At 45.7% G+C, this 22,021-nt stretch overlaps 1 protein-coding gene across 3 annotated transcripts in view; it reads left to right on the forward strand.

Annotated features, from left to right (window-relative positions):
• Positions 1 to 22,021, forward strand: part of LOC142557302 (uncharacterized) — a 189,729-nt gene that overhangs the window by 127,394 nt on the left and 40,314 nt on the right. For all 3 annotated transcript variants that reach the window (XM_075669032.1, XM_075669033.1, XM_075669034.1), the window contains 2 exons: positions 6,891 to 7,135; positions 8,700 to 8,860. In XM_075669032.1, coding sequence (XP_075525147.1) covers positions 6,891 to 7,135; positions 8,700 to 8,860 — 406 coding nt within the window. The remainder of the gene's footprint in view (positions 1 to 6,890; positions 7,136 to 8,699; positions 8,861 to 22,021) is intronic.

The raw sequence follows: 22,021 nt of genomic DNA on the forward strand, positions 1-22,021 counted from the left end.
CCTCACAAGAAAGAGATAAAGAAAGCAAGGAGAGGAAAAGCCGGAAGGTATAGCAGAGTAACGTCCCATAATATGCGCCCCCCCCTCCTCACCTGGAGTGAGAAACAGGGGTTGTATAAATGATAAAAGAGGGAAATGGCCAACACTGCATGCAAGTGAGAGGATGCACAAACTACTATAAACGATCATTCATGATGGTGCACATCCAAAGCCTTCACTAGTGCGACAATTGCTTTTTGCGCCACCGACGGATGATGCCATGCTCCGAGAATCTCTGGGCAAAAAAAAACTGCCTCGAGTCCGGCCAGTCTGGCGGACCGGTCCCGGGCTGCGGCATTAGCCAACGGCTTTCTGGACTAAGAGAGCTGCCCACCAAGGGCGAAGAAAGAACACTTTCTCGCTGTTTCTTACAATAAACGGTCATTCCTCCTCCTTCTCGAGTCCGGCCGGGCTAAAGTTTTCCGGAGAATATAGGCGTTAGACAAGCAGGATTTTAACGGCCGATAGCGTGGAGTGCGACTCCTGTGGGTGCGATATAAACCTTCGAGTCGATGTTTTGTATATATCTCTCCTCGAAGTTCCTTGCAAGGAACCTCCGATTTAACAATGACGTGAAACGAATTATCACTCGCGGATCAACTGTGTGCACTCAATGCAGCCAGAAGATTTTCTCCTTCACCTTAGCCGTTGGACAATAACGTTTATTCGATCTATCCTTCTACAGTCCTTCGTATAAGCTGTAATACGTGCCCCATAACCATTCTGAATCAAAGTCTCTCAGGCAGTCGTTCTCACCGCTTCTATGCAGTGGAGACGGCGCGTCAACTTGTAGCAGTTTAGCTGCGAAATCAGAGCGGACACGGAAGTCTTAGCGCGTCAGGTGTTTCCGACAGGCGGCAATGGATTTCATATCTGCCGCCATTAGCTGCCGATGGCCTCGAGTTCTCGCGTAGCGGCCTGACATGCAGGCGGCCCGAAAGCCTCTCGAGTAGATTATCGTTTTGCGACCCGTCGGCGACGTGTCATTTGGAGCGAGCGAGAGAAACGGTTAGTCCGATCGCTTGGAATCTAAGGATCGCGGTGTCGCGACGCCGAACGAATTGAGGCCGAGTGTAGCGAGCAGTTTTAGAGATCGATCGGGCAGAAGAAATTACGCAGCCCAAGTTTTCTCTTTTTTTGTGTGAAAAACACTATAGATGTGGTGCTAGTGTGTGCTACATGAGCATTCAACATTTCGATTACAAGTGTACATAGAACTTCCTAGACTACGTCGTTCTAGCTTGGAATGGCTTCAGACAGACAGACAGACAGACAGACAGACAGACAGACAGACAGACAGACAGACAGACAGACAGACAGATAGACAGATAGATAGATAGATAGATAGATAGATAGATAGATAGATAGATAGATAGATAGATAGATAGATAGATAGATAGATAGATAGATAGATAGATAGATAGATAGATAGATTTTAGTTGGAAGATGGTAATGTAAGGCTGGTGTGGAACAACCTTCGTCTGTTGGGCGAGAGCTGTTATATTGACAGTGATCACATGAATGATCATAAATGATCGTTGAATCATTTTTACTTTGTTGCAAACACAAAATAGGCTGCCGCAAATGAAACAACCCCCCCCCCCCCAATCTCTACCATCTGTGGAAAGGTATATGCGCAAATGTGGTAAATAAGTTGACGCTTAACCCAGAAAACAAGTTAGTTGGGAAGATGTGGCACTTCACTGCCCTAAATTACGTGTGCTTCAGCCGCCTCGCCATACAAGCGCCGCGCGAAGGTGTCACAGAAGCTGGCAATGGGCTTTTTCTACAATCGCAGGTCCAAATCGTGCAAGACATTTACGTTCTCACGATGATTGCGGTGGGAACTCAAAGACGGCAGGTCCAGGCCTTTGCCTTGTAGTATACTAGCACGGAACTTTGTGCTAAAGGCAAATTGGAGTCAAGAAGCCTGTGGAGCGAGGATCACTCTCGGGAAACCGTGCTTAACGGCTTCTTCCGTGCGCTTGTTGGGAGTTGGAGCTTTCAAACTCTGGCAGTCAGTTACACCACTCTAATGGACACGCGCTATGCTGTATGTGTCTTTTCTTTCCCGGCCGGTAGCAGTGAATTCTGGAACGAGTTGTCTCATGCATTCGCGCGAAAGCAGCCTTAACATTAACAGACGGGGATAAAATTTGTCTACCTTGCCCGGCGTTTTATGTATGTTCTAAATTTTATTATTCTAAAATTTTAGAATAACACCGGTGTTAAAGAGCCAGCAAAGATCTACGTCAAGTTGAGGTATATTACTCACTTATGCAATGCAGAAAATGGCTACAATTATCTTGGCACAATGCAAATCGATTTACCCTTAAGTGTGCAGATTGGTTTATAAGTCACAGCTTCACACCCGTAAGTGTGTAAGTCGGTTTACAGTGCCGTAGGTTCGGTAAGCCAGAAAGTACGCGAAAAATAGTTCAGCACAATGTGTTGGCGGGCTAGTTGGTGCGGATCCATAAATACTTCCTTTAGCGCAAAACAACGGACACAAGAAAAGGCGACAGGACAAGGCGCCTTGTCCTGTCGCCTTTTCTTGTGTCCTTTGTTTTGCGCTAAAGGAAGTATTTATGGGTACGCGAAAAAGCAGGACAGGTGGTGACACCTCAGTGTAGTTCACGCACTAGCAGTCCTTGTAGACGTGGATCTGAGAGCAAACGCAAGGCTTAAGTTAAAAGGTTCGCGGTAAAGTAGGAGTGCATTTTTATCTTACGTGCATACAAAGGACTCAACTTATCGGGTTTTTCACAATTCTATGTTGCGGCAGAACGACATGTGTGCGAGAGCATGGATTCAAATCAGTGACGTCACACTGACGTTGGGACACTTAGGCTCCGGCGCGACATGATATGCAGGAAAGCTTGATATTGATTTTCTCAATCGCCATTGAACGTTGTCAGGAGAAAGAAGTTCAATTAGAGTTTAAAAAAATACTTTACCGATCTAAAAATAGTTTGCGTACTTCTTAGCCGTCCCTTAAGATACATTTACCTCTTTGTAATGTTTTTTTATTCTTTTTCATATGTTTTCATTTTCTTATCTATGCATCCTGATTTCCCCTCCTCAAGTGTGACATACCCAACCGGGCACGTCCTTGGTTATGCTCCTTACCTTGGTTCGCCTCCCTACAAGAATCCTTTCCTTTCTTCTTGAATTGTCTAAGCGCTTTAACAATTCATCTTTTCTATTTTAAACACCACTTCACTTTCTATCACAGGGCAGTGCGAATAGCAGTAGCACAGCAGCTGCACGCATGCAAAATAAAGCAACACAAGGACTCGCACGAATGCTCGCGCGGAACCACAAACGTCCGAGCACTTGCACGGCAAGCGCCGTCAGAGAAATGTGGAGCAAAAAAAAAAAAAAAAGAAAGAAAAGCAACTGCAGTTCACCTCTGCGTCCCAGTCGAGACGTCTCCCCTGGGCGGCGCTTGTCAAAAAGTGAGCAATTATTCCGAGAGCGCGGCCGTCACTTAGCGTGCAGGGTTGGAGAGTGACTGTGTTTGATTCTCAAAGCAAACTTCAGGAGCTGAACTCGCGTAAAAGAAAAGAAAAAAAAATGAAAAGGAAAAGCATTTTTCGGGCCTCAAGACTGAAAGCCGCTGCGCGGGCGGGTACTGCCTGAGCGTTCTTCTCAACGTCCTCGTTTGCCAGCTCGTGTCAGCATTCCCTTTCGGTTCCTCCTGCGGAGTCCCTGTTTTGACGCCGTCAACGCGAGGTCTGCACAATCCACGCCCTCCCCAAGGCGTTCTGTCTGCTCGCGACCGCTTTGCTTGGGGACGAATGTAGACGTCTCGGTGACGTCGTCAGGAGGCGGGGCCTGGATATAGCAACGCCCCCGGCTTACAGCCGCATCCTGTCAGCAGCAGCAGCAGCAGCATAGGCGGTAGCGTGGCCGCAAACCCGAGCACTAGACGATGACGTGTAAACAGCCAAGGACGTCAGGCGACTGCGGAGCTCCCTGCAGGGGCTGTCCCCGTTGAAGAAGACGCGAGAGAATGTCCCGAACTTTAGGCGGAAGTTTCTGCAAGCTTGCCGCTTTCCTTCTTCTCTACGTTATTTTTTTTTTTTTGCGTCATGACAGCTTTCTGCCGTCACGACAGCACCACCTTGTCGTGAGAACGAGAACAAGCTGGCGCTACGCAAGGATCCATGTTTTTTTGACAGCAGGATGACATACCGTACGTCGGAAAGTTCTTCCACCTCTGCGGAAATTTATGCTGCGGCGACACCTGCAAGTGACGAAATAGAAGAGGAAAACGCTGTCAGTCGGATAAAGAACTTCCTAAACATGAATCCTTACCAACATAACTTGCGTTCATCAGTCTTAGTCAAAGACATTCAGTCGTGTTTTGTTCCTTGTGTGAAAAAAAAAATTAATGATTTGTTTGCGAGAAACAAGCAGAACTGGTAGTGAACGTTGCACGCTACTACGAGGAAGCAGCCACTGTCGCTTTGCGGAATAGCTGCCGAGGAGTTGCTTTTGCTTAGCAACGCATTGCACATAACTCTTCAAGTGAGAAATCAATTTTTGGCTCACTTCAGTATATTGACACTTTATTCATTCTGCCAGCATAGGGAAAGAAACCAGGAGCAACTTGGTTAACCTCCCGCAATTTCCGTCTCTCTTTCACACTTTCTTCATTTAATTACTTAGGTTAGTAGGTTTAATTATTTTTTTTATCGAGACTCCATAACACTAGAAATAATCATAACAGAAGAATTAATGTTTCTCATGGGACTCAGTATGAAGGGCTATAGCTGGTGGGAGCAGTACCAATTATTTGGAGAAAGTCGTTACTAGAAAAAAAAAAATTGAGGTGGCTGGCATGAGAAAGTGGCGTATCATTGTAGGAGGAAGTTATATGTAGGTAACAGCTCGGCGCGCGGCCTGCCAAGTATGTCCTGCTGTGGCCCAACATTGAAATACTCTACGGAGTATCACGTGTGCAGTTATGAGGCGTCCTACCTGAGCCCTCTTAGTATGTCCTGCTGTGGCCCAACATTGAAATACTCTACGGAGTATCACGTGTGCGGTTATGAGGCGTCCTACCTGAGCCCTCTTAGTATGTCCTGCTGTGGCCCAACATTGAAATACTCTACGGAGTATCACGTGTGCGGTTATGAGGCGTCCTACCTGAGCCCTCTTAGTATGTCCTGCTGTGGCCCAACATTGAAATACTCTACGGAGTATCACGTGTGCGGTTATGAGGCGTCCTACCTGAGCCCTCTTAGTATGTCCTGCTGTGGCCCAACATTGAAATACTCTACGGAGTATCACGTGTGCGGTTATGAGGCGTCCTACCTGAGCCCTCTTACCCACCTGTTAACTCGGTCCAATATTCTGCAGGATCTTATTTTCTTTTCTACACGCATGTGTTATCTCTAGCTAACTCTTTATATATCGGCTTAAACGAAATGGAACGCAAAACACCCGCCGTGGTTGCTCGGTGGCTATGAGTTTGGGCTGATGAGCACGAGGTCACGGGGTCAAAACCCGGCCACGGCGGCCGCATTTCGATGGGGGCGAAATGCGAAAACACCCGTGGTACTTAGATTTAGGTGTACGTTAAAGTACCCCAGGTGGTCAAAATTTGCGGAGTCCTCCATACGGCGTGCCTCATAATCAGAAAGTGATTTTGGCACATAAAACCCCATAATTTAATTCTTTTAATGCAAAACAAAATTTTAATAAGCAAGTTGATTGCTCACAAGTCTATGTCAGAGGAACAAGAAAGAATGAAAAGTGGGCAAATTTTTACCCCGGCAAAGATTTGTGTTTTCAGGCCGAAAAAGAAAACGTTACTGCAGGAGCCGAGGAACGTTGTCATTGTTCATGTGATGGCACATTTCATCGATGAACAATTCCTTGTTCATGCGATGACACATTAGCATGGTATAGAGTGCCCGAGTACGAGATTCACATCCGGACGTTCCCACACGAGAGGTTTCATTGCAGGAGAGGCAACCGTGTTGCATCTCCAGTTAGTTGTGCTAGTGGTACCTGAGACACATTGCCTAGCACGGCGACTTGCGTATGCTCGCCATTCGGTTACAAACTCGATGTAATCTGTACTGCTCCTCCTAAACTTTATTATCTGGAATAGTTTCAAAAGAGCTTCTGCTTTCATCTCGAGTGCGCTGCTACTAAGGCGCTGCGCTGTTCATGTGCGCTTGCAAGCACTTTAAAAGAACTCGAGATGAAATGAAGGGAAATTTCTGCAAATATCAGCCCGTAGAGGTTTTAAGTGCTTTCGTGATAAGCACTGTACCACTTGAAATTTTTACTTGGCTTTTAGAAGTGTTTTGGTACGTCATGCACCACAGAAAGTTGCTGTAGCGAGTGAAGTGGTTGTATTTCACAAAATGTTTCACGCAACTAAAGCTATTTCGTTGACTGTCTCTAGTCATTCTCTGCCCCAACTATCCTTTAAGCGCTCTCCTCTAGTATGATTGTAATTATGACAAACATGCTGCTTTTTATACGTGACTCTTTCATTTAATTATTCATGTTTTCTTTTTGTATAAATGTTTCTAGATTTTCTGTTTTGGCTGTATCATGTGCGCTTGTTATTTGATGGCTTGCCAAAATATGTTTAGTTACTTCATTCATTACTCAAATGTTTTTACACCTTCAGTATTACGCATAATCTTACATGCGCTGTGCGGGAAACTGTGCGGGATCATGGACCTGCACCTGCTTCGGCTACTGGCCCAACATTTTTTTTTTTCTGCTATACTGCGTTTATGGTGTGATCAGATAACGCGAAAAAAGTTAACAAGCGGGAAAACCAAAGACACGTTATTCCTTCCCCCGCACTCTTTCTTCGATAGGTGATCGTAGCCGCCGTCAGTCAGGGTGTGACCGAGGTGAAGACGATGCAGATCGAGGTGACCGTGCCCAACCAGTACCCGCCCCGGTTCGAGTACCCGGTGTACCGCACCGAGGTGCACCAGACCCGCACCCGTCCCGGGTACCGGGTACTCCAGGTGCGAGCCCACGACGCGGACCCGATGCCGTACAACGCCGAGGTCTACTACCACCTCGAGGCAGGACCGGAGTCCACAAGGGCACTCAGGTTGGTTACTGTAACGCTATCAGGAACACGTGTATGCCTTCTATTTAGTAAAAGTACACAAAATAAAAGTGCAAAAGCGAAATTTGTGGTGATACCTGACAGAAGCATCGGTACGCCCTTGACCGATAGAAACGGGTACGCCTCACCTGTGTTCGAACTTCGATTCCTGCAAACACACAAGTCCGAATACCAGTCACTTCTATTTCTTATGATGTTGCCCTCTTGAAGAATCCTTTTTGATGACCCTCTTTACAAGCACGCACAGTGAAAATTACCGGCCTTGAACACAAACCTTGTGTCCCCTTTCATATTCGACGACCTTGTACATTTTCACGAAATATTAAACTTTGGAAGTATCATTCAGGCTACAATTTCCTTCCCAAAGGGGGTTTTTGAGGCATTATCAAAGGAACGTTCTTTGCGAAAGCTTTCCCGTACACATCACGTGATGACCGACTGGCAGGTACTTGAAACAACGGGGTTCTGCAATATTTTGGCCATCATCATTTTACTGCTGCAATCAACGGTTCTGCTCACATCAACGAAGCTAAGCCACTAAGACATTGTGGGAATGAATAACCGAACAGCGGGAAAACGGAGCTCGAAGAATGGAAACAAATAAACCAAGGAAACGCCGTCTTCTACGTCTTTCTTTTGTCTAAGTTCAGCGTGGCTTAGTTGTAGAGTGCCTGCCTAGGCTGCTGGAGGTTGTGGGTTCGATTCCCAACGCCGCTGGGCGCCCACTGGTTCTCAAGTGGGCACACGTTTTTGCCATGTTAGGGTAATAAAATCCAGCTAACTATTCCAAATACGAACCGAACTTCCGCATTTGGATATGAAACACACACGAATGAGTACTTCCGATAGCCGTTCTCTTTCCTCGGAGATCTTCGTTTGCCTCCGACACAGGGAAGGCATCCATGTGGGGCCGTTGTCGTTATTGTCTGAAAAGGAATCGATTTGGAGTGCAATTGGATTTCAATGACTACTTTAGTAAACGACACCACTGTCCTTTAAGCGAAGTCCTCTTGCCGCACTGACAAGGGAGGCGCATATCTATCTATCTATCTATCTATCTATCTATCTATCTATCTATCTATCTATCTATCTATCTATCTATCTATCTATCTATCTATCTATCTATCTATCTATCTATCTATCTATCTATCTATCTATCTATCTATCTATCTATCTATCTATCTATCTATCTATCTATCTATCTATCTATCTATCTATCTATCTATCTATCTATCTATCTATCTATCTATCTATCTATCTATCTATCTATCTATCTATCTATCTATCTATCTATCTATCTATCTATCTATCTATCTATCTATCTATCTATCTATCTATCTATCTATCTATCTATCTATCTATCTATCTATCTATCTATCTATCTATCTATCTATCTGTTTCTGTCTGATACAGAGTACGGAAACGGCGTCGTCTCTAAACGTGTTTATGAATATTGGGATGAATATTATTGAACTGCTGCCCATCTAAGTACAACAGACGTAAAATTTTTGTATTCACTGTTCCTCTCCTGTTTAATTATCGGCAGGTACCTCGCTCTCGATGGCATCACGGGCGAGGTTATGTTGAACCGCAGCCTGTCGGACGTGGGGGACTCCATGATTGCATTCACCGTCGTCGCCGAAGATGGCGGGTCACCCATGAAGCAGGACACAGCGCGCGTTGAAATCCTCGTGAAGACTTTATCCGGTAAGCACTTTTCAGCAACTCAAGGAAATGTTTGTTTGTTTATTGTTTGTTTATTTGTTTGCTGACAAAACAATGCTCAAGAGCGGTTTGTCTTGGTGCCAAGGCAAATGGCAGCACTAAAAGCCACCTGACTCACTGTCGTTGCAACGGAAAATGTTCCGAATTTCGCTACAGGGTCATGTGACCGTGAAATGCAGGACCTAAGGCAGGGATGGTTGGAATGCAATCACGGAATTAGTGTTAGCGCGAAATACATACGAAGACGGGGTTGACGAGATCATAGTGCGCCATTGTTTTCTGCCATCTTTGTGCGTCGTCCTGTGACGCCTTTCAGTTTCCCCCATCTTTAGCGCTAGTGCTAAGCTATCAGAGGAGAACACCATACTACTGCGACAGTAAGGAATGACGTCAAAGCAGGAGAGATGTTATATTGCTCTACGTTTATCTTTGCTCTAAGTTTTCTAGCTACGATGCGTGACTGTACTTAGTTCAGAAACATCTTTTGGGGAATTTACAGGTGAAGAGCTGCTCATGACACACAAATCTGGCAGATAAAAGTTCGTGCAAGAAAAGAACACCTCCGTAGCTGTTGCTGATGATAAAAGGACATTTTACGGAGTACTCTCCGTTTTACTTGGTGGCTGAGGAGAGCTAGAAGGAACCTTCTTGGTATGGTGTCGTTGCTTTCATGGATGTTGTTGGTACGACAGTAACAACACTGATAATGACCGTTACATTCATAACTGAGCATGTTGAGTGCGACCATGCGCTGTGCATTTTTGGCTGAAGTGGCAACGTTCCCATAGGCACGGAATTTAACAATTCTCGTCACGCCTAGCTTGAGGCACACATTGCAGAAGCCCAGGTAGTCAAAATTGACACAGACCGTTTCCTTGCGGCGCACATTTAAGTCTGTCTCTTACTGGGACATTAAAAAAGAGCTTTTTCATTCTTCGATACTTCGGGACATTCGAACCACTCTATAGACCAGTTGATGGATGTATCACTGAATCCGTGTATCCATCACTTAGTGGGGCAGTAACGCACTCCTTCACTCACTAACTCACTAAACTCAGAGCAAACTTACACTGCGTTAACCAGTTGGAAGGAAGAGCACCAGGAAGGTAACAAAAAAGTACGCTTGCAAAGGAACGAAGGGGCCGCGACAGGAAATAAACTGCGAGCGCGAGAAACTGCTAGAGAAGCACAAACAAGGCCGCTCGACGAGTTCTGCGCCGAAATAATTGCCCTCGACGTGAGTGAGGATGTTGCAGCGCGTACTATAGTACGGAGCGGGCGAGACAATGAGAGGGTGGCCATCAAGAAAAAGAGGAGGCTAAATAAAGGCCGCGTTCTAGCGTTACGGCACCTGTGCAACTGCGAGCCCTCTCACAGAGCCGCTCGCTGCTGCCGCGATGTGTCGAGTCCTCCTTGTTTTTGCTGAGTCAGCGGGTGCTGACTCAGCTCTTTGTGCGTTTCGTTTCTCGATACCCGAGTTCATCTGTAGTCTCCTCCATATGGCCTCTATTTGCGCTTTCGTCTCCAAAAGCGTTTTGTCTTGTTTTGTACGGTTTGCTGGAAGGAACGGCGAGTACACTCACTTTCACTGCAACTTTAAAGCACGACCAAAGGAAGGAACGAAAGGGTTGATGTACTATTTGACGGCCACTTTACCGGACGGCGTCTCTCCAGTAAAGATGGCTCTCTAATGTGGCACGCGATAATTGGGAACTGGTAAGTTCGGAGGGAGGTGTTTACTCGGGGACCCAACAACGGAGCTTTGCTCTTCGTTATAAAAGGATGGTTGCAGGATGTCTGGAAACGTATCTTTTCTGCAATGGTAGCAGAGCGGCTGCCCTTATCATGCAACAGCGTTCACAACGACTGATATTTTTGATCTCGATTAAGATCGTTATTAGATGCTCAGTGCGGCAGGGGAGGAATCTTCTAGATGTTGTTACAAAACTCTGAAAACGGAATTCATTAGTGCAATGTAATCGAAGCAATAAAACTCGAGGCAGATGTTTAAGTACGTGATCCTAATAACGTGGTTTTCGAACATCTCGCGTGTATGTCCCCGCGTTCTGTCTTGTGATGGCGGGCACGTTACCGCAGGGCGGCGACCAATTGCTCTTGACAGATATTTTGTGCAGTCGACAGCTCTCTCCGTCCCGTGTTGTGCAAAATGTTACCGCAAGAAGTCGGTCCCTATTGCGTCACGAATGCACCCTCCCTGTAGTCGCTGCTTTAAAGCCTTTCCTGTAATTAGTTACACAAGGGTAACCCTATTTTTTATCTTTTGTCATCGCCTCAATCTTTCTCTCCATTCCCGTGTCTGGGAGCCATTATGCCGCGCAGCGCTTCGTCATTTCCTTCGGGAAAAAAAAAAGGAGAGAGAGAGAGAGAAAGAGAGAGAGATAAAATAACGAGAAGAAAGGCATTCAGTCATGTGATCAGCGTCTGTCAGCAGCTTCGTTGCGATGATCGAAATCCGCCAATGTCTTAAACCATAAGAGACAGGCTGTCATCGAACGCGGATGCAAACGTGCTCATCGGCTTCCGATGGACATGTGGACTTCGTGCTTTGGAAACGCTTTTGAAAGCGCTTAAATCCAAGCACGCTAAGTGCAGTGGGGTCAGTTTTTGCCTCAGGCTTTCATAAGAGCCTGGAAAGAACCAACGTCAGAGATAATCTCGTAGAGATCAATTTGTCGGGCGTTTCTGAGCACGCTATACGGAACCTTCGAACGGCTTATGCCCTAAAACAAATATTTAATATCTAGCATAATTAAACGCAACCGATCACATAACTAATCGCACTTTAACAAATAGTCTGATTAACTAGACACGACTACGCGCAATGAGCCCATAACCTAGAAGTTTGGTTCATGTCAGGTGAACACGGTATACCGATAGTTTCAGTAGTGTCACTTGCGGCAGCAACTATACTTTTTGATGCCGACGTAAACACTTACCATTGCTTCCGTCATGTAAGGCTATCTTTCTCATTGGCTGATGAACCCTAATAAGCGACCAGCTAGAACATGGAGTAAAAGCTGCAGACGTAACAAACAATCAGCACATTTGTGACCGTTTCTTGCCCTTTCTCAATACGGGAATTTCCACGCATGCAAGAGCGTAATAAATAAAGAATTATATGTTGGCCAGGTGGTTGAACTACTTTTGACTGCTCAGTCACACTGACAAGAATGCAGTCGACGTGGCGGCGGAACGACCTTTTGGGAGGTTCATTTATTCCGAATGAGAATCTTGACTAAGGTAGTTTAACGACCTTTGAGCTGTTCAGTTATTATAACTATGGAAGTAGTCCTGGGGTCCCTATAACGTAAAACTATTCCAATATGTTTTTATTCCAATATCCTGACGTCAACTTTGCGTAACCGTCGACGCAAGCATCCGGCGTTGACCCGCAGGATTGTCTGAACAGACCAATCAAGCGCTCTTCCTCGTTCATAGGAGGTTACTTGTGTTTGATTGAAAAGCAAATAACATTGCATACGCTGAGCGGCTTGCCTTATCTAATTGGCTGACAAGAGGCGAGGAACACGCTCATGTGGAGAGGGATTCGATGGGGCCGAGCCATTGCACTGAAAATCGATAACCGGATCAAGAGCGTGGTGCCGGCGTCTGCGATTGGTCCGCTGTCGCTTACTTAGCTTGTGGTGGCTGGCCAAAAATCGCGACGGAATGCAATAGAACCTTAAAGAAGACGCTCAAAGAGATAGTCAGCAAAGAACAGCTGGCAGGGCGAGGTCGTAAACTTGCCGAAAGTGCTCGGAAAGATTACACGGCCACGCAAAAAGTTTTATTGCACGCAAATGAACCCATGCTCTCCGGCAGGTGCGAGTAGCCAGTGCCTGAGCGATCCGTGGCAGCCATCTTTTAGTTCCCTTCGGAACGGGGCAGCCTGTGGCTATTCAGAAGAAAATTCAGTTTTGTTCGGCATATTTATGCATCTTTAGCGCGCGCGCGTCACTTTGACGCGGTGAGTTTTACGCGGTTTCGTGACGTCGCGTGACAGGCAGGTGAAGTGGGTGCAGCCCGAAAACTTTTGACCAATAGCCGAGAAAAAATGGCGAAAAGGCGGCGAATCAGAAATAATTGTTTTTCTTTTGTTCCGCCAAATCATGCATAATCAGTGTGTACGCGTCATATCAGATGGGGAGCTATCGCGGGCTTCGTGACGTCGCGTGATAGACAGGCGAAGTGGGGGTGGTCCAAAAAAAGTTTTTGACCAATCGCGGAGGGCTGATTGCAGAATTGAAATAGAAAAGTTTGGAATCGTTTTGCGTTATAGCGCCCCTGGTGGCAGCTGAAAGACCTTTGATCAGTTCATTTATGCTAAATAAAAATGTTGTCCAGATGACTTAACGTCCTTTCAGCTATTAGGTTATCTTGAATAAAAATATATTCCAGGTTGTCAAACTGCCTATGGTCAGTTCACGTATCCCGATGACCTCTGCGGTACGCACCGTGGTACGATAACGAGCAAAATCAACGACAACAAACAGAACATGCCGGTTATGGCAAGGCGTAATGCAGCCGAAGAAGAAGGGACGAAAAGCATAAAAAAGAATCTTCAACAGCATGTTACACTTCTTCACACGTAAAGGTGAAAGCCTGCTGAGCACGTGGTAATGCAACAGGTTATAGGATCGGAGGGGCCAGACTTCTTGCAAGACATAGCGAGTCGCAGTGTGAAGTAAACGTATGTCGCTGTAGGTAGACCTCCTCAACGACACATGCGAGCACCTAGTGCAACTACCTAAAGGTACTTTCGTTCTCTTTTTCTTTCCGTCTTTCTTTCTTCCTTTCTGTCGTCCTTTCTGTCGCTCTTTCTTTCCTTTTTCGTTCGTTCTCCCTTCCGTTTCTTCATTCATATTCAGCCATTGCATTTTTGCTTGCTTACGAGGGTATGAGCCATTCCTGATGATGACATTTTTTTTATTTACTAGACTAGAAGCCGCTTTTTCTCGGGGATGAGCCATTTCAACGAACCACTTAAGGCTTTCCCCTTTAAAAAAATTGATTTACCAGCTGAATGCATAATTGATTAACTAACTCCGTTATAAACGTCTCAGTCAGCTATGCAGCTGCCCAGAAAACGGCCGTTTCTCTCTCAGTATTGTGCAAATTGTAGCAAGAATGTGAAAGAGGATTCGGAGTTTTCTATTCACACGTTTTATTCAAGTTCTCCAGATGCGGCGCCTTTCGTAGACGCTGAAGTCCAAACTCGTACCGCTGAATTGGCGAAGTTGTGCGTCGTTCTGCACTGACCCTCCTGCGCGTTGTCGTCGTCCACTGGAGAGTGACTGCATCTTTATAATTCCGTTCGGCTCGAATGTGTGCCAACTGCGCTCACAGTGTGTGCGCAGCACTCCAGGCTCCCTATGGCGACGCTGCCGAAGCTCTCGTTCGTGCGAGAACGCGCGGGGACGGGCGAGAATCGTCAAATTTTTCCAGTGGCCCCCGTACATGGTGACCTAACACTGTGTGAAGCGAAAGCGGGACGTAGGAGGGAGCTAGCATAAGAAATACGGTTAATAGTCGTCTAACAGCCCTGTCGTGCACGACGTTAAAAAAATATGAGAGCGTAGAAACGTTTCGTGGATGTAACTGATTGTGATTTGGCTGCCATTCGCTTTTCTGCCGTATACGGTCCTAGAAAGCAAGGCTGTGATGTGACGCGCCGCTGCCTTGTCTTGCAGTGAAGGGGCTCACGGACTCTCACTTTCGGTCTGTATAACTTTGGCAGCGAAACAGAGCAAGAGTGCATGGGACGGGACAAAGGCCGCGAATTAACGAAACTCTGTTTTACGCAGTTTGTCCTGCCTTGTGCGATGTTCTTCGACTTAGCTCAAAATTTACGAGCGTACTCAAATTAGCGCTCTTTTGCGCCATGGGAGACTTTCGGTGGTGGACGCTGCATCACGTTGTGCACTTGTTTTCCCCCCCCCCCTCCTTTGTTGTAATGCGAGAGCCTTTTACGTTGACTTCACTCACTTTGAAAGTATATAAGAGAAGAACACTCGAGGTGTTGAACGTACCCGAACGCCTCACAGTGAGCATGAAGTCACACGTTTGTAAAGGATAAGAGTGAAAGATGCCTCACTCTGATCAGTAACAACGTGGGAGGTCATCCGTGAGACGTGACGCTGGCGGGCGCAGCTGAGGAGGCGTCGCAATCTTCACGATTGAAGTGTGCTGTCGCATACATAGAGAATTAGCAGTGCTTAACCCTGGCCTAGTTCTCATTTCATTTTGGTGGTGCTTTTATTAATGTTACTCCTCCATAACTTTTTTCGCAGTAGACAGCATCGTCTATCCGGTATTGCGACGGCTAAACTTCCCGACTCTGTTTTCACTCCTCGTCCTCGAAGAGGCTCTCCGTCGGCTGCCAACGCAACGCGTGACGCATGCCGTAAACACTTTTGATGCGCCGAAACTTTTGACAGGCTTGCGATATATTTGACAGACACGCTACGAAAGAGCTAGGGAGCAGATGAAAAACTGAACTTGAAGGAGAGTCTCTTATGCGGAGGCCTTATTGCGAAAATAGGGAGGAGGCAGTAAATTAAATTCGCCTCGAGGTATTGATCCACTTTTGCATCAGGCTGTCGCAACGTCACTCTACAATAAAGTGCGATGGCGCTCCACGTGACGCTAGCGAGAGCGAGAAGTTCAGTCGGCTAAATTCGTTTGCCTTATCGGACAGGGCAAATTGAGATGATATAGGGGAGATTCAATAAAAGGCGTCCGGACCGCACGTGTATACCTGAGGCCTGTGCGTCACTAATTTGATTTCGCGAAGGAATATTTCTCAACGCAATTGAATAAAAATAAATTTCGCTCAAGGACGCCGCATGAAAGTGAACGTGACTGGACTCGTCGGGAATGTTATTTCAGTTTTTTTTCTTTTTTTCAGAATTCTCGGTACTTGTCAGCACACTGCCGTACATTGGTCGTTCTTGAAACGCTCTCGCAAGAACCGCTTCAGACAGGCTCGATCTGACGTTGAGATCTCGCAGTATAGTTTTTTTTTTTTCATAAATCAAGTAAAAGTGACGAAATATACCAATTGTCTCGCCAGAAATTTTTTTTTATATCGGGAACGGGTGCTCGGGGCGCGTGTTCTTTTTGCCAATTTCTGATTGACACGTCACTAGCAACCGTTGCTTCAGAATCAGAGTTAAGTTTGTTAACGTAAGTCTATGCCACAACACTATGTTGTGATGTACAGAAGGAGGTCCCAAAGTCAGTGACTGTGTAGTATACGACCTCCTGCAACAGTGAACGAAATGCGGCGTTCCCCTGCCAAATTACTCACGACTGCAGAATCACGTTGCGCTTAAAGCACTTTCAGACCGTAATTGGAAACTGCGGTAGGGCAAGAAATGTCGCAGCAGCCAACGTTTCGACAGGGGGACGCGTCCTCGTCAGGGCAGCAAATGCTTTCCTCGGCAGCGTTTTTATCTACACGTTGCTCACTCGCCCCCTTCCTCAATGGGGAAGGAAGAGCAGGAAAATAAGCTGGTGCGTGCGGTAGCCTAACTGCACTGAAAGTGCTAAAGAAAGAATGGGAAAAGAAAGAAGAAATGAAGAGAGGGAAGAAAGGAAGAGGAAAAGGTTAAGGTCCAGATGTTAGTATTGATGTTGGGTTGTTCCAAGGTGAGGGAATAACAAAAACGGAAAAGCAATTACGCGTGTACGCAGGCACTTCCGGGCTAGTGTCTCCCAGTTTTTCTTTTTCCTTTTTTTTTTCGGAAAGCAGGAACTGTCAGGATAATAGTTCCAGATTCCGAAAAGGAAAAAAAAAAGAAGAAGAAAAGGACCCGGGTTGTGGATATTGAGTTCTATTATTACGTGTTCGGTTAAAAGTATAACAGGAAAATGGAAGCAAATAGCACGAATGCTCATCACGTCTAAAGCTGAGGGAGAGAGAGAAGACAAATCAATAAATATGATATGAGTGATGAACAATCTAGGTAGTTTAGCACCTCACCTCCATTGCCAGCCTACAGTGCCACCCCACCTCCATTGAAGGAGAGGGAGAGTGAGCTACGCCTACATTAAAACGTTACTAAGGAAAGCGGCTGCTTCCTGAGGAAGGCAAGTATCGCTTGTCGAAACATTGATTCCAGTGACGTTTCTTGTTCTACCGCTGTTCGTCACTTCAACGTGCACCTAGTACGTTGAAGCATGGCCTCGTAGATCCGGTGACGCCCGCTGTCTTGCGTGCACAGGTGGGCTTTCGGAAGCCATGCTTGAAGGTTCAAGAGCGTCAGCAAACGAGGTAACCCGTCGTGGTAGCGCAACCGGTAACCCGGTTGCAATGCTAAAGCCGAGGTCGCGCGTTCGACCCCTTAGCCGCGGCGGCTGCATTCTGAAGGGAGCGGAATGGACAAACGCTCGTGTGGTCAAGCATTTCGCCGCCCAGGTTGAAGAACCTCACTAGGGCAGTATTAAAGATCGTGGTTTAACAAATAAAAGCGCGTAATTCAATTTTAACCAAAGAGGTGCAGCTCTAAGCTTCGATCGCTTCGCCCTCGGTTGCCTCCGTCGCTACTGTACTGAAAAAATCCCGTATTCCCCACAACTCCTATATTCAATAACATCATATGACATATACGGAAAACGGGTTTTTCTATGGGATCATATATGTTTCATATAGGATTACTGTACATAGGAGTTATAGGGCACATGGATTTTTTCAGTAGGGTAGTTAGGGACTATCATATCCTTGACCTGTGGTGTGCGACACTAGACGAATGTTTGTACCCCAGTGGTTGTGCGTCTCGACGCGATCAGGCATGTCGCACTCTCCATGCTTTTCTAGAAAGCAACTAACAATGGCTCACGTTTGTAGCGTATTCGTATTTCCATATGACAAATGCTCAGAAAATATATTTCTCTATTTTAACATTATTTAGTAAGCGGGACCTGCAGTGACCGGCCTCTGTGCATGACTTGTACTCTGTATGTTCTGTTCTGCTTAATTCTTTGATATTCGTCATCGTGCTCTTTCTTTCTTCATGCTGCCCCTTCTTCCTATCTTCTATGGCAGGCGTTGTGCCCCTTCCAGTGGCAGTAGCCAGCCTGTTCCTCACTTTTATTTTAAGCGTACACATGTTCGCAAATAGAATAATCAATCAATCAATCAATCAATCAATCAATCAATCAATCAATCAATCAATCAATCAATCAATAAAAGGTGTTTAATAAAGTGCCCAGGAACATCTTCGAGGTTTTTGGTGCTGGTGCACTCGGCAAAACAATGCACCAGAAGAACAATGCAGGCTCACACACACAGATACAGACACGCGGACGCACAAAAAAGAATGATAATTTCGCGAATACAGATTTTAAGAGAGCACACTATATGTACACGGAGAGAACACAAAGCAAAAATGGACATACATAATAATAATAATAATAATAATAATAATAATAATAATAATAATAATAATAATAATAATAATAATAATAATAATAATAATAATAATAGTAATAATAATAATAATTCCCGTGGTCTATTCTACCGCGACGTAGGGAATGACCGGTCATTCGTCCAGCGTCCAGGCCAGAACGCTGAGCGGAACTCGGTTAGCCTTTTTGGATTGCGAATCTGCGAGACGGTAGACTCGGCTATAGTTCCGGCAGGTCGTTGATTATCTTTCCGCGACGACGTCTCGCTTATTGCTCGGACGTTACTGACGCTGCTCACGACAAGGGTGGCGTGCCGGCCGGACCCTTACCCCAAGGGTGACGAGGCGCAGTCATTAGGACCGCGAAGGAGCTCTGACGTGAAGCGGCTCGCTTACACCCTGGATAAGCTGTGGCATACACGCGTTTCGATGTTTGCACGATTCGCATCGCGTAAACCCTAGAACACCGCAAGGTTATCGCGCGGTGATAGCACGCACCTGCGTTCGCGGTAACAGACGCGCGCGACGGTCTTTCTGCACGCTCTATTAGTGCGAGAGAGAGAGGGAGAAGGGAAGAAGGAAAGGCAGGGAGTGTAACCAGACTGAGTCCAGTTTGCGACCCTACACGTGGGGAGTGGAATGGAGAGTGCAATGGCTATTAGAGCACACGCTTCAGCGAACTCACCGCCAGTTTCCTTCCCTCCTCTCCCTCTCTGTCATCTTTGTTTCCCCCTTCCCCATTCCCCCGGTGTAAGATAGCCGACCGGGCGTTATTCTAGTTAACCTCGCTACCTTCTGGTTTTCTCTTTCCTCCCTTCTTCCTTTCCTGCTGTCACTCGCACTCGGTATAAGAGACGTGGCGGACGCGCCGAGCGCCTCTTAGAGAGCTGCTTGGATAGTAAGTGATAGTAAAGAAATGCAGAAGTCTCGTTTCGCTCGCACTAGTGGCGACAACTGTTTAGCTCTACCGTATGGGGACCATTTTGTATTGAAATCAAGTAAAACTGTGTCCTTCGGCGCAATTACAAAGAGAAAAAAAAATTCATTTTTGATATCAAGGAAGCACTGGTTTCTTTTTCGTCTATAAAATATTTTCGTACATTTTTACTCTGTTTTCACGTTACTTTTGTTCACTGTCAGAACGTCTTCAGTTCTGCTAAGCACTGTTTTCTTCTTCTATACAAATATTTTCTTGCGTTTTCGATCTATTTGTTTTCACGTTACTTTTGTACGTTGTCAGAACGTCTTCTATTTTACTGCCAGCGCCCCACGAATGTAGAGCATGGATATTAAGGGACCGTTAAAACCTCCTGATATGTTCACGGATTTGCTTCGCAAAGATTACAATATTTCTTTCTAGGTTTCTACATAAGGCGTGCTCTTGAAAAATTTTTGATGAATTGCATTCGGACCACGTGTCTTCTATTTTGACGTGCACCGTGATGAAAAAAAATAAAATACGAACGCCGCCTCTTGCTTCGATGCCGCGTATTCTTCCACTGGCGAAGCTCTGATCACCGCTTCCTGTTGAAGCTCCTGATTACACCGCAAGCAATGAAAAAACTACGCTTACGTCATCACATGATGCACGATCGCTGTCGAACAGCTAATGGTTGTTGTCGCTGAAGGGGTAGGGATCTCGGGTATTTTTCTATTTTTGGTCACGAACAGAATAAACTAGGAATATATAAGCTAATATAAGCTACGAAGTGGCTTATAAAGGTAACGAATATAAGGTAGGATGTGGGCCTCCCAGGTTCGTTAGCAGGCACCTTTGTTCTTTAGTTTTTTTTTTCATCCTATTAAAGGTTCCTAAAGAAGAGAGGAAGCTTTCTCGCTGAGATTGTTCGGTTACCATGGCAACAATGGATGGTTACCATAGAGCAAAGTGGATGAATTTGTTTAGCCTTCGTGCTTGTGGCTTCAGACGCTCTTAGGGCAAGATTCCTTAAGCAAGATTTTTCTTTAATTTCCAAGCAATAGTATTTTTCTACACGTAGGAATCCAACAAATTTCTCCGTAGATGCGTAATTGTTGCAAATTGTTGTTTATAAAACAATATTCTTTTTTTTAATGATCAATAAATAGTGGCCAAAACATGGCACTCATGGGGTGTTTCCGGCTCTGCAGTTGCTTCCGGCTAAGACAACCGGCTAAAGCATTGCCTTCGATATCAGTTTCTGTTACCCCGTGGAACGGATCGCTGGGCGGAGCATATTGGAGGCAACCTATTTGCGCATTCACGAAGTCTCTTGATGCCCAGAGGAAAGAGGCTTTATGAAAATCCACGTGCTACGCCCATTATTGTTGTGGTGGGCAAAACGTGATACTAGCAGCTTTCATGGACTCTATAGCTCGCAGTTCCTTCTGATATTATATTCAGGACAGTACGCTTTAGACCAAGCCCCGTAAGAACTAACAACGCCCCCCCCCCCCCCACCCTCCATCCCAAAAGAAAGAATGCCTCAGCAGGAATACCCGGAATAAATCAACGAACCTGCTGTTTCGAAACCCATGGTTTTAACCACTGTGCTATAGTAGCATTGCGCACATCACGCCGATTATGCTTGCCTTGCGCACTTTGTGTGTGCATACGCTAAAACAAGAAGTAATGGGAACCTTTGTTGGATCAAAGCGACAAAGAATGACGCGCCTCGAATTTAAAGCCAGCCGGCGGCGTACACATGCCCTAGAATAGAAATGGATTGAATTTTATTAACCAAACTAACTTAACTTCAAGGGCGCAAAAGACGCATGAGGTACATTTCAATCGGCATATATCACCGTGCTAGTATGAATTCACATAACACAAAAAAAGGTTAGGGGCGGTCTTCTTCCAATATTTATATGACTCCATCCTAAACTACTTCAACGCAAATACTCTACCGATGTAGGAAATCTTCCAAACAGCATTTTCTTCTCCACCAAACTGCAACGCCACCATGGTTTTAATGCCGGAGTCATCATAGTGTTCTGCTCCTGCACTTGTTGGCTCCAAGCACGAAATGAATCCCTCTTGGGTTTCTTTGAACTCAAGCTTGCGTACCTGCGTGAATTTGGTTTGTTTGCTGCTGCGTATCAGAAGCTGAAATCCGCAAAGCGCAATGCAAGTCAAGTGGAAAAAAAATGAAGCCCCTTGTCAAGATGAATACATAATGGCATATCGACATCAAAGTGAAAATCTATAAAATCCTGTGGATCCTTTGGAAAATATGCGATATCGCGTGAAGCAGACGAACTCGACAGAAACAAACAAAGCCGTCTTTGCGCGCGCTTTTCGTGTGCAACGTTTAGAGACAGACGTGAAAGATTCTTTGCTGCATAATGTTGAGAAAAAGAGAAGCAATTCACAAAAACAGCGAGGAGCACAAGAAGGTATAAAGGAAGAAATATGTACCAAGTTTCTGAGCTGCTGAAAACGCGTTCGACGGAGTCTGTACCAACCGGAGAAAATCATTTTGATCATGCTGTTTACGTTTTTACTCTTCACAAAGAGAGCATTCAAAACCTTGGTTCCTGTTTCATTTTTTCCGTACTAAGGCACGCAGTTCCTCAAACGCCGGTATCGTAACAGGAAGATCGTTTGAGTGCACCACTTTTTCTGAAGTGGGACTTCGTCGTCATTCAGAAGAAGAAAAGGAAAGAAATCCAAGACAATTCGTTCGATGGAAACGGGATGCATATAATACCGAAAACCTAGGAATAGCAACAGCTA

Source organism: Dermacentor variabilis, chromosome 9 (assembly GCF_050947875.1).
Source record: "Dermacentor variabilis isolate Ectoservices chromosome 9, ASM5094787v1, whole genome shotgun sequence".
Classification (NCBI taxonomy): domain Eukaryota; kingdom Metazoa; phylum Arthropoda; class Arachnida; order Ixodida; family Ixodidae; genus Dermacentor; species Dermacentor variabilis.